The following is a 12,581-nucleotide window of genomic DNA, read 5'->3' as shown; positions in this document are numbered from 1 at the left end:
ATATTTGTTCTTTGTTGTGACTGAAATAATGAATAAAATCACTCCAGAACATGAGCTACAAAATGGCGCATCTCTTAATAGATTTTAAAAGTAGTGGAACTTTTTGTTGACTAGATTAGATGTGTGCAGTTTACATTACTAATGCCTGACTTCTAGTGGAAAAGTGCTGAAATAGCATTGAAAATACATCCCAGAAAGAAAAGCTGGGGAAGAGCTTGGCTCTACAGCTTGGGGTTCAGTTACTAATGATGGGTTACTTATTGCACTGGTACGTAAAAATCCTGATAAAATGTCATATGGCCAGCTACAGCAGTTTGAAGGTTGAGGCTGAGGTTAAAAATGTTATGTGATTTAAATAGGTATCTTGTATTTCTAGTTTTAAATGTGACAAAACCCAACTTCTATCCTTATTATTTACATGGGATTTTTTTCAAAGGAAGTTTCCTATGTAACTGGCTGTGTGCACCGTTGGCTAGACAGAAAGCCATTGGTATGAATTTTCATTTCTGGGCGTTAGCTATCTTGCAGATACAAAGCATTCAGCTAGCTACTGAGAATGCGTTACTGTAATATCATTAAAAAGTATATCAGTTTCTCCATGGATCTGTACCAACTTTTAAGTAGGTTGATGTGAGGAGAGGAGACAATGGGGGAGAGGGGAAACCAATTTTAAATCTAAAAATGACTTCGTTTTACAGTTGGAGGTTAAATAGCTATTGTGTTGATTAACCTGATTCATTACCTAAATTCCCTCCCAAAATGGAGAAGTACTGTCTATATATGTAACATAGAAAACCATTAACAAAAGATAAATAGAATATATTGTAACTATAATCCAGAAGCTAAAGATTTTGATGTTGCAAGAACATAAAGAAAAAATAAAATTAAACTATCTGTTTTGTCTGGGGAAAATATTATTTAACATTTAAGTCTTTACATAGTAAAATAGTTCTGCTTGTTATACCATTGCAAAATAAAATTTGAATGAGTCTTAAATATTGTAGCATATATAAAATGTTGTCTCAAGTTTTCACTTTACAGTTGTATGGTGGCTGCTATAGAGAAGCATTAGCAACTTTTATAAGCTACGTTTCTGGTTTATTCAGGATTGAGACATGCTTATTATTTATGTAATTACCTAAATGTTTTGCAGAGCAAACTGGTCACAGCTTTCTAAGATTCAGTTCTAGAAGACTGTATAATGAAAAAACCCTGGTTATTCAAGTTCAAGAAAGAGCATATATATTGAGTTTTTAATCTTTCAATTGGTGGCTAAAAAGTCACTCGTGATAGTACAATCTTATGGTAGTGGTTACTAGATATTGCCTGCATAAGAAGAGGGTTTCATTTTTTATTGCATACACTTCAATAATTTGTACAACTAAAAACTAAGCAGGCTATGTAAAGACCACCATCTGTGGATAGCAGGACAGTGATTCTCACTAATTTTGCATTCTTCGTTGCTTTAAAAAAATTGCTGTCAGAATCCTTCTTTTTCCTGCCTGTTCCAGAGAATGGGAATCCATGTTTTTCTCATTTCCTTTAATTCTACCTTTCTCTTTACCACTAACTTTTTAATAGTAATTTTTACCCTGGAAAGAAATGAATACAACTTACTGTGTGTGTGCCTGAATCTTTTTGAAAATAATGCCTAATGCATTTAACTCTTGGACCTGGAAAAAGCCCGTTCAGCTTCAGTTCTCTGTTCAGAATGACTTCCTGGTTGTACCTGGCTAATGAGAAAAATCAAATTGCTCCAAATATTTCTGCTGTCAAACTAATACTTGTTTTTATATGACTTAACTACCTTACATATGAGTTCAGTCTTGGTAAGAAGTGAGGGAGACTCGCCATGTTAAGATGAGATTTTGGTTTTGGGATGTTGTCAGTATAGGTCAGTATTCCCATAATTAAGGTAAATGCAATATACATAGTTACCACACTAGGGCATAGAAGATTAGAATTCCATTTTGAGATTCTGATCTGTGCTAAAACCACTCTAACTTAAGCTTTTGTTTTGTCGTCCTTTTCACAACTTTGCCTCTTTAAAGGGACACTGTCAGATTTTATATATTTTTAAAATGTCCTTACATGCAACTTCAGGTTCAAGCCTTTCACCAAGAATCAGTCCTATACAGTTCAAACACAGCTGGCAGTAGAAGGTGCCTGTTGCTATTACTCCATTTGTAAAATATCTAGCACACTTGGATGCTATGTAAATAGTAATACTTGTACTGGTAGAGATTGTCCTTCAAATTTCAAGCTTTTAAAAAAAAATTCTTCATCTTGGAAGACTCTCCAGGTGAAAATTAAATATAAAATGGTGCTTTCACTGGCAGCAATTCTACTATTTTAAGGTTGCGTTTGAGCTATTGTTCAGTGTGTATTTTCTACTAATTTGCCACTACAGTCCGTGCAGCAGTAGCACAGGAGAATTTCTTTAATATCATGGTCAAAACAAAAAGGTTTCAAGAATATACTATGCTTGGGGGTGTGTGTATAGTTCCATTTAGGAACACAGAAATTACCAGATCAGAAGAGAAGGCCCTCTAATACAGCATCCTGTTTCTAACAGGATTGGGTACAAGAATGGAATAACATCTCATTAATGAAAGTTACATCCTAACCTCCATTATGTAGAGGTTTGCTTTTAAAACTCTGGTATTCTTGTTTACTTATTCTTTCTTTTGTAATTCTGGATGTTCTCGTTACCTATCTAAATGATCAGTTTATTCTTGAATCCCACCAAGTCCTTGACTTCAGGGATATCCTATGAAAGTGAGTTCCACAGGCTAATTTTGTTGTCTGAAAAGTATTTCAGTTGAAATGTGTTGCCTGTCAATTTTATTGACTGTCCTCTTGTTCTTGCATTATAAACATCTGATCTACCTTCTCTCTACTTTTCATTCTTTTAAAAATAAGTACTGTACAGCACAATTTCATCAGTATCCACAAAAAAGCAGGTTGCCAAGGGAAATTTTTTTATCATATGTAGATGTTTATGCCAGTAAACAATTCAGACCTATACGTTACTATTTATAGGCTTGCAAGACAAAGAATGCCAGGTATGCCATTCTCTATTCTCAAAATGGATCGTTGGAATGTATTGAGCTGAATTTTTTTTCCTGTGTCATCCCCATTTAACATTGCTATTTGGCAAAGTGCTGAAATGGATTGTACAGTATGTAATTTGAAAAATTATGTGAGTCTGAAAAGTGCTATATAAAATGAGATTCTGTCTATTGCTTGTAACATAGAGGGAGCAAGTATTTGTAAAAACAATAATAAAGGTCTTGTTTATAAGACTAGAAATTGTCATACTTTGGTAATGCACAGATAATGGTTACGCTTGTTTGGTTAATTTGTTACCCTTTCTCTGTGTTCTTTATTCTTTTAATTTAAAAGGGGGGAAAAACAGTATGTCAGTAACTATAATTACATCGTGTGTGTGTGAGATAATTTTATCTATCTATCTTGGTCACTGCCCTCGGCACCAAGAGGGTCATGTTGTTTGTTGGGCTGCCGTATCGCTGGTGCTGAGGTGGTTGCCAGCACTGAGGCCTAAGCGGCAGGTGGAGATATTGGTGGCATCTCTGGTGCCAGCTACTGCTAGGTGGCGAAGGATGCTGATGTTACTGACGCCGACCTGGATCTCAATGCCTGGCTCTGACCCTAGGCTTGATGATAGGCCCAGCGAGTCCAAAAGGGCCACTGAGCTGGTGGTTGCCATTGAGTTGGCCACCGTGCCAGAAGAGACTGGAGGTGTCACCAAGATCTAGATCTGCTGCTGCTGGACCTATCTGAACGATAGGACTCCGCCTCAGGCTCCGAGGTCTCCAAAAAGAAAGACCACGGAGGAGCGGTACTGGGTGGTGCCAGTGAGTGGTGCCTGGCCTCTGGGTATTCGTGCGATCCCCCCACGTGGGCGACTGGCACCTGGGAGTGGCTCAGCAGAGATCGGGAGAGGGGTGATGGTGATGGCATCGCTGGCTTGCCCCTAGATGGGATAGGTGGTCAGGTTATCACTGGTGCCTCATCCGTCCTTGGAGAATGCGGTGCCATCAGGCGAATAAGGTCCAGCACTGTCTCTGGAGTGGAGGGGAGTTGCATGTCCTGGCCACGACGGTCTGGAGAAGGGTAGTGGGCTGGGCTGGACTTGACTGGACCCCTTGCGGGGCAGCGTTGACAAGCCCCTGGGAGGCACCGGGCCCAAAGTAGACTGAATGGGCTGAGGTCTCCCTGCTGCTGGCTTCTTAGGCTTAGGAGGGGAAGAGCAGCCCCTCTCCTGCCTCTTTTTCTTCTGGGGCACTGAAGACAAAAATTGGCACCTGCCAGAAGTCTTATGTTTAGCGCTGTGTCAGTGCCAGGAGTCCTTAGCCTCCTTTCTTGGTGCCAGCTCGCATGCTATCAGTGCTGGTGCGCTGCACACAGAGGAGGAGGCGCTCGGAATGGGCTCTGCCAGCTCGGGGTCAGACTATGGATGGAGGGCTGCTTCCTTGAGGAAAATTCAGAGTCTCTGCTCATGATCCTTAAGGGTCCTTTGCTGAAACCCCTTACAAATGCAGCACTTGTCCTTTTGGTGACTCCTGCCAAGGCACTTCAGACAAGAAGTGTGCGGGTCACTTGATTGGAATGGACATGAACTACACATCTTGAAGAACAACAGTTACGACATGGTGAGTAACTGTTTTTTACTTCCTGTAATGCAGTTATCTACTTTGAAATTACAGGAAGACCGTCAACATCTTAGAAACCTCCAGTAAAAGGTAGAGATGTTTTTTAAAAAAAAACTGGATCTGTTTCTAAAATAATAGTGAATTGAAAAAGTTAGACTGTGCAGAGTTGAAGCACTGTGCGATTTTATATACTATATTATATATTGTATATACTATATTAACTGTATTACAACACTTAAGCATAAACAAGGTTAGGCCGGAGCATCAGCCATACCCACCGAGTTTTAGCCTCGCTTGGCTGAAGGCAGATTTGTTAAATTAAGTTTTTAGAAAGATGCACCAGTTCGTGAACATTCAAAATGGAGACTTGTGTAATCTAAACAAAAGCAAATGTGTGTAAATTTAGTTTTTAATATGCTATTCAATGCTAAATTGGATCCCTCCTTAAGTTTCATTCTTGGATATATGCTGGTTACCAGGATGTTACCTGGTAACAAGACACCATGGTTCCAATGTGCAGCTTTGGTCAATAAAAGTGAATCCTGCAGAAATGGAAAAGTCGACCCCACCAAATATTGATCTGTGGCTGTTACATGGCTAACCTCGCAGCTAACAAATAATTGGTATGCGGCAGAAAGGAAATGCCAAAAAATTCAAAGCAATTTGGGCTGAATTTTTAGAGATCTATGATTAACACAGACCCTGAAGATAGATATCTTCCCCCTTCTTTTATCCTAACCATCTTCATTTACTTTTGTGTAGTATTATGAATCTGGTATTTTGGTATATTTGTTGTATTGGGGGGAAAAATATATTTTTTTAAAGGTCCAGTTGGCTTCAGCCTCTATAGCACAGTTATGTATTACTCTGTGACACCTTGAAAATGTATAGGTCTAGGTCAGATGTTCTCAAACTGTGGTCCACAGACCACCAGTGGTCTGCAAGCTCCATTCAGGTGGTCCGCGGATAGTTCCCTCTAAGGTGCGCACCTGGGTAGCTGCACATGAGAGAATGAAGGGCCACCCACCTAATTAATGCAGCCACACAGGCGTGGCTCCACTAATTAGGTGCTTGGACCCTGGAGAAGACACACATGTAAAGTGAGGTATTGGCCTTGGGGGGGAATAGAAGGTAGGTGGGGGGGGGGAATTGGGGTGAGAAGAGGGGGTGGGGGGTGTGCAAGGCTGTGGCAGCCAGAGAAAGAGGTGATTTTCCCCAGCTCCAAGGCTGCGGCTGCCGGGGAGAGATGGCCCTCCTTCCCAGCCCCAGCTCTGTGGCTGCTATGGTGGGGGCGAGAGGGAACATCCATAGCATTAAAGAGGTAAGACTACTGATATTAAAATATGAGTTGTGTGCTTTTGTGTGTAGAACAAAAAATATTTTTATTAAGTGTTTTTTTATATAGTGCTTTTATCTAAAGTACTTTACAATAGTTAATGGTACAAACAACATTTGGAAAGATCATTAAGTGGTCCGCTGAGACCTTCAGCAATTTTCAAGTGGTCCACGGGGAAAAAAAAGTTTGGGAACCACTGGTCTAGGTGAATATGGATTGTTTTTCATATTTGACTCATTTTGTTTTACTTCTGTTTTAGAATTTACCTGAAGCTGCCACAAAACTTCCAGTATATCTCAGAAACAAAGCAGTCTTGCCACTTAAATTCAACATACCACGCTCTGAAGGGATCTTGGCTGTGTAGTCATCCTATAGAGGAAAAAAAGGTATATTTTTAAATGTGTTAAAATCCTAGTATACACAAGGCAGTTAGCTGGGCAAGATAAAACCTAGACATACCCTACTAACCTCAACATGTTAAAACTACAGCTACCTTGTATATAGTAGGATTTAGTAAGTTTAACATGTTAAAGATGCTTTTTTTTTCCTCGTGAAGACAAAACTTACGTTCCACCACATAATGGGAAGCCATGTTGTCACACTAAAACTAAACATCGTGCAGTGAAAAACTAATTGAAGACAGGAACCAAAAATTAACTTTTTGCTTACTTATAAAAAGTAACAATTTAGAGGTGCAAAACTAAATTGCTGTAATCTAGGTTTAAATCCAATATAAATATCCACCCACTTTAACCACATTGGTTTAACATCACACCTTCAGTGTGCAACTTTTGGTGTAGGTCCACTTCTGAGAAAAATGGCCATAATCTTCCACTCAGGCATCCCTCTCCACAGCTGCCAGGATCTTCAGTCAAGGCAACAAACTTCATGATCAACATGGACCATTGATACTGATTTTCAACAAAACTTGGAACATTGGGGAAGTTCTAGAGGCCTAGAAGAAAACTAAAGCTGTGCCAATATTTAAAAAGGGTAAATGGGAGATGATGCAGGTAATTATAGTCCTCTCAACCCAACATTGACCCTTGGCAAAATAATGGAATGGTGATATGGAACTTAATAACAAAGATAATATAATCAATACCAATTATCACTACCTGCCCTTTCTTGGCGTGGTACACCTTATTCAACACCAGTGTCTGAGTTGCTCATACAGCCTTTTATGCCCTCTAATCTTCCTCTCAGGATGCTTGCCTATAAATATCAGGTGATCCTGACAGCTTTTCTTAACTTTATTTCAAAGGTCTTGCATCTCTTCAGAACGCACTGACTGACTCTCTGTCTTCTGGGTTTGAAAAACTACTAAACTTGTATTTAACCATATTAAACAATTCGGTTCAGTCACCCTTCTTCTTATTCCACTGAGGAAAGTGTTTTCTTATAAAAGCCCAACGGTGCTTCCCTTCCTAATTCCATGACTGCCTCTCTGATCATGCTGTTCATCTCCTCAGAAGTCAGTCTGAGGATATTTCAACTTCAGATACCCCAGAGTTCCAAATGAGAGGTCTTGATGGAGCTTCCATCTAGGTGTCCAAGCCTCTGTGTCTCCATGTACCCAGTGGCATATTTGTTTTGGTATTCATCCCACAACATACCTCATAATACAATTTCTCTTAAGTTATCCTATAACAACATCTCATAACAAACCATTTCAAGTTAACGTATGCCCTTCTGCACACCAATCAATGTGGTTTTGTGGAATATAGATCTTCTCAACCCAGCTTTTTGTATGAGATTACAAATTTGCTAAAGGTAATGTCAATGTAATTTACTTGGATTTCTTTAAGGCATTTGACTTGCTACTGCACAACGTTTTGTTTAAGAAACTAGACTGATATAAAATCAACATGGCACATAGTAAATGTATTAAAAACTTGCTGAATGATAGGCCCCACTATAATTGTAAATGGGAAACTGTCACTGTGCAGGTGTGTTTCTAGTGAGATCCTACAGAGTTTGGTTCTTGGCCCTATGCTATTTAACATTTTCATCAATGACCTGGGAAAAAAAACATTTACTGCAAGTTTGCAAATGACAGATATTGGTGGAGTGGTAAATAATGAAGAGGACAGATCACTAATATGGAGTGATTGGGATTGGTAAACTGGGCACAAGCAAATATACATTTTAATACAGCTAAATGTAATTGTATACATCTAGGAACAAAGAAGGTAGGGCCCTACTAACAGGATGGGGGACTATCTTGGGAAGCAATGTCTCTCAAAAGCACTTGGGGGCCATGGTGGATAATTAACTGAATGCGAGGCTGGGGCCAGGAGGGATAATACAATCTTTGGATGTACAAACAAGGGAATGTTGAGTTATTTTACCTCTGTATTGGCATTGGTGCAGCTGCTGCCGGAATATTGTGTCCAGCTCTAGTTACTCTTGGGGGAATTTGGTGCCACTGCGTGTGGGCATAATTAGTGAGCCAAGCATTTTTTTAACTTTTTGCACAGAAAAAAGCTTCTGCTGGAATGTTGCTGCAGTTCTGTCTTTTGCCCACCAGAGGGTGCTGTGGTGCTAGAACAGAGCACCAGCTCCCAGCAAAAAATAACTTCTGCAGTTCTGCCTTTTGCCCACTGTGGGCACTGTGGCACTAAACACAGCAGCTGCTCCCAGCCAGCTAGGGAAGAGAAGGAGCCTGCCTTCTTCACAACACTTGTCGGGCCAGGTCAGGAGACAGGGGCTATGGGGAGACAGACAGCGTGGGGCTGCTGAGGGGTCAGACAGGCTCATAAGGGCTACTGGGGGAGGACAGACCGGGGCAGGAGCTGAATGGAAGTGAAGATGCAGGGTCACATGGGCAGAGGTGGTGCGGAGCTACAAGGAATCGGCAGTGGCTGAGTAGGGGCAGAGAGACACATGGGCTGCAGGGACACAGGAACAGGGCGGTGGGAGTGGAAGGACACGTGGATGGAGGGAGTGAGGGTGGAGGGACACGTGGACAGGGGTACAAGGACAATTGGGGTGCAGGGATACATGGGGATGGGGCAGATGCGCCTGACTGAATGGGAGAGGGTAGGGGTCAGCCAGGGACTGCATGGGGGAAGCTCCCTAATAGTCCTGTTTCTCTTCCCCTCCCTCCCCCCCCCAAAAAAACCAAACAAACCTGTTCCATACTTTTCCCACTCCCACCCAACCACCTTCCAAGTTCACACCCAGACTCCTTACCAGCAATTACTTTTCTCTCCCTCAGCTCCTCCATTACCCCTGACTCTACAAAACCTTTGCACTGCTTCTGAGGGGTGAGAGAAATATGGTTCTGTATTGAAGTTTAAATGAATTATTACTCAGAGTTCTGTATTAATATGCCTAGTAAGGAATCTATTTGTCAAAAAACATTTTCTGAATCTTTGTTGTCTCTATTATTAGACATACTTGCTGACGGGTATTTTGAAATAAATGACAAAAAATAATTGCAACTGGTGTGATGTGATGTGTTTGACAAAATATGCAAAATTTTGCAGAATTTGAAAATATTGCATACAGAATTTTTAGGTTTTTTGGTGCAGAATTCCCCCCAGCATTGATGCCCACAATTCAAGAAGAATTTGGAGAAGAGCCATGAGAATGACTAAAGGATTGGCGAACATGCATTATAGTAAAAGATGCATGTCAATCTGTTTAGCTTAACGAAGAAGTTTAAGGGGTATTTTGTTCACAATATACAAGTATGGGGAACAGAAATTTGATGAGAGGGATCTTCAGTCTAACAGATGAAGATATAACAAGATCTAATGGCTAGAAGGTGAAGCTAGACTGGGGTGGGCAAACTTTTTGGCCTGAGGGCCACATCTGGGTATGGAAATTGTATGGCGGGCCATAAATGCTCACAAAATTATTCATGTTCAAACAGGGACAACACAAGTCTGTTTCAAAATCAACACTATTAAAATAATTCTGTTGAACAATGTACTGTTAAAAAATTACATTACTGAGCTGTTTATTGATTTTACCACACAATTTTGCTCCTGTCTGAACACACATTTTATGTTAGCTAAAACTTTTCGGTGTACTGCACTATGTAAAAGTTTGGTTGTTTTTTCACATTTATTGCTGATTTCTTTATGATTTGTAATTAGCTTTGTCAAATCATCAGTGTTTCTCCATTTGACTGAAGCTAAAATAGTTTGATTATATTTTGGTTATTGCCACAAAGTAAAACATAATTAAACAATGTTGTTAATCAGTTTAACTCTGAAGAAGAGCTATTCAGATAAACTTTTAATCTGGCCCTTGAGCTCCATTGTCCTGCTCCGGCCATGGAGTTGGGTTGGGGGCTTGTCCCGTTCCGCCAGCACAGCGCCTGCCAGGGAGCAGGGCACAGGGCCTTCCAGGCGCACTGAAGCAGGGCAAGCCACCAACCCAGAGCAGGGGAATGGAGCTCAACGGCTGGATTAAAAGCTCTTGGTGGGCCAGACGTGGGCCAGACATGGGCCATGGTTTGTCCACCCGAGCTAGACAAATTCAGACCAGAAATGAGGCACAAGTTTTTAATAATGGGGATAATTTACCGTTGGAAAATTTAGCAAGGATTGTGGCAGATTCTCCATCACTGGAAGTCTTTAAATCAAGATTGGATGTTTTTCTGAAAGATATGTTGTAGTTCCAACTGGAATTAATTGAGCGAAGTTCAACAGCCTATGCTATCAGGAGGTCAGACTCCTAGAGGATCATAGGATCCATTCCAGCCTTATTTGAATCTGTGAACTAGACCTTGTGGCAGCCTTTGAAACTAACATTATCGGCATGGACATATGAGCCTGATTATTGCAATTAGGAGAATATCAGCACATGATACCAGCTTAATCACTGTGCCTAGTCCCTGACAGTGATCTGAGAAAATTGAGGACTCACTATTTGGCAGTCCTCTTACAATTTGTGAATTCTCTTCCTTCTTTCTAACTTTGAATCTTCTGTCAGGAGGTACAGTTTATAATTATCAATCTGGCCAGCCTGAGGTTTTATTATACCACATGGCTATGTACTATGCATTCTGTTGGCATATGCAGCATCTACACTAGGAGGCACTGCTGATATTGCTATACTGGCAAATCATATGTAGTGCAGACAAGGTCTCAAACAGAACTTTACAGTTTCAAAATCTAGTATAAATATTAGCTAATGAATCCTTCCAACACTCCTATCAAAGTCTTACTGGACTGTCTGTCCAGCTATAGTTTTCAGTAGTCCCCCAATTCAAGGGTATGCCACTTCCTGAATGACTGGTAAGGGAACTCAGGCCTGCCCACTGCATTCCAGCCTAGGGACCATTCAGTCAACAGCCAAGGTTTGCTCTACCCTATTGCTTTTTCCCTAGGTTGCCTCCTAGTCCACCTCTATCAAGCTTCTTTCTCCACCACCCCTCTGCATAAACCCTTCTTCCCAGGACTGCTTCCTTCCTGGCTTTCCACCTTTTCCTGCTCTTAAGTCCAGAGAGTGACTGCATACTTCCATTCTGTAGCCGCCTCCTATCCTTGCTTGCTGGTCTTATGCCAGCCCTGCCTGCTCCTGCCACTGGGCTCAATCCTCAGTCAGTGTTTGCCTCTCAAGCCTGACTCCCCTCAGGTGTGGTTCAAAGGGGCTAAGAAATTTGATAGGCCACATTAACCCTTTCCAGGCCATTGTGAAATGAACACACCTCATAGAAGCACTTAGATACCATGATAATAGAAGCGATATAAATACTTAAGACAGGTAAATTTTCTTGTTTGACTTCTAAAAGATTATTTGAATTTAACTGTCCAAATAGTAAAAGGTGGGTGCACATACCCATATAGTCACCTAACGTCCATAAGTGGGTCTGTTTTAATTATGGGTAAAGGTTTTAGTAGGAGGTGTCTCTCTCTCATGGGAAGAAAAAGTAAACATTCTATTTCTATTGATTTGTCTTTATTTACCTTTTCATTTTTGTGTGTGTGTGTCCATCGTGGTACTATTTTTTTTATTTCATTTGCTGATGGACTATCCTAGCTATGTGTTGTGCACCTCAGTCACTTTGGCACATTTGTAAACTCCACCCAAGGAGACCAATGTAGGATGCAGTTAAAGATCTAGCACTGTGTTAATAAAATGCCCAGTGAAAGTGGTGCACTCATAAACAATCCCTCCTCCCTGCACAGCACTAGGATGTGTATATGTATGTGCAGGCGGAGTTTCTATCTGTAAGGCTTGTAGTACAACTTGAAGCTGCGGAGCACTAGCCCTGTGATTGGAGTTGCTATGGTGAGCAGAATTCTGTTTACACTCCCTCCTCCAGCTGACCTGGAGAGAGGCTGGACAGCCAGCAGAGCAGCAGCAACCAAAGGAGGAAAAACCAGGAGACTGTGTGTGCGGTCGGGTGAGGGTGCCATGGGTCCCCTGCAATTGCAGCAGTTGACGGTGGTTGGGTTTCTCAAAGAGCCTGTGTTCCACGTGGCGAAGTGTACAGCAGAGGTAACTCCTCCCAGGCCATTGTTGAAGCAGAAGAAAGCACAGTTTGAAATTCTTCCTTTCTGTTTCTGCTTCCTAGGGGCTCTAGGGACAGGAGATTGCAAAAATTGTGG

General features: G+C 41.2%; 1 protein-coding gene across 8 annotated transcripts in view; it reads left to right on the top strand.

The window, feature by feature from the left end:
• ZBTB24 (zinc finger and BTB domain containing 24) overlaps window positions 1-12,581 on the top strand; it is a 55,255-nt gene that overhangs the window by 15,263 nt on the left and 27,411 nt on the right. For 2 of the 8 annotated variants that reach the window (XM_073337007.1, XM_073337012.2), the window contains exon 7: window positions 6,272-6,398. The exons of 3 other annotated variants lie outside the window; for them this stretch is intronic. In XM_073337007.1, coding sequence (XP_073193108.1) covers window positions 6,272-6,398 — 127 coding nt within the window. Of the gene's footprint in view, window positions 1-6,271; window positions 6,399-6,867; window positions 7,018-10,306; window positions 12,472-12,581 lie in introns of those variants that run through there. 3 more of the 8 variants (XM_073337011.2, XM_073337010.2, XM_073337019.1) reach the window with 3 other exon arrangements.

This window comes from Lepidochelys kempii, chromosome 3 (genome assembly GCF_965140285.1).
Source record: "Lepidochelys kempii isolate rLepKem1 chromosome 3, rLepKem1.hap1, whole genome shotgun sequence".
NCBI classification, from domain to species: domain Eukaryota; kingdom Metazoa; phylum Chordata; order Testudines; family Cheloniidae; genus Lepidochelys; species Lepidochelys kempii.
This window is presented reverse-complemented; position numbering and strand designations above follow the sequence as displayed.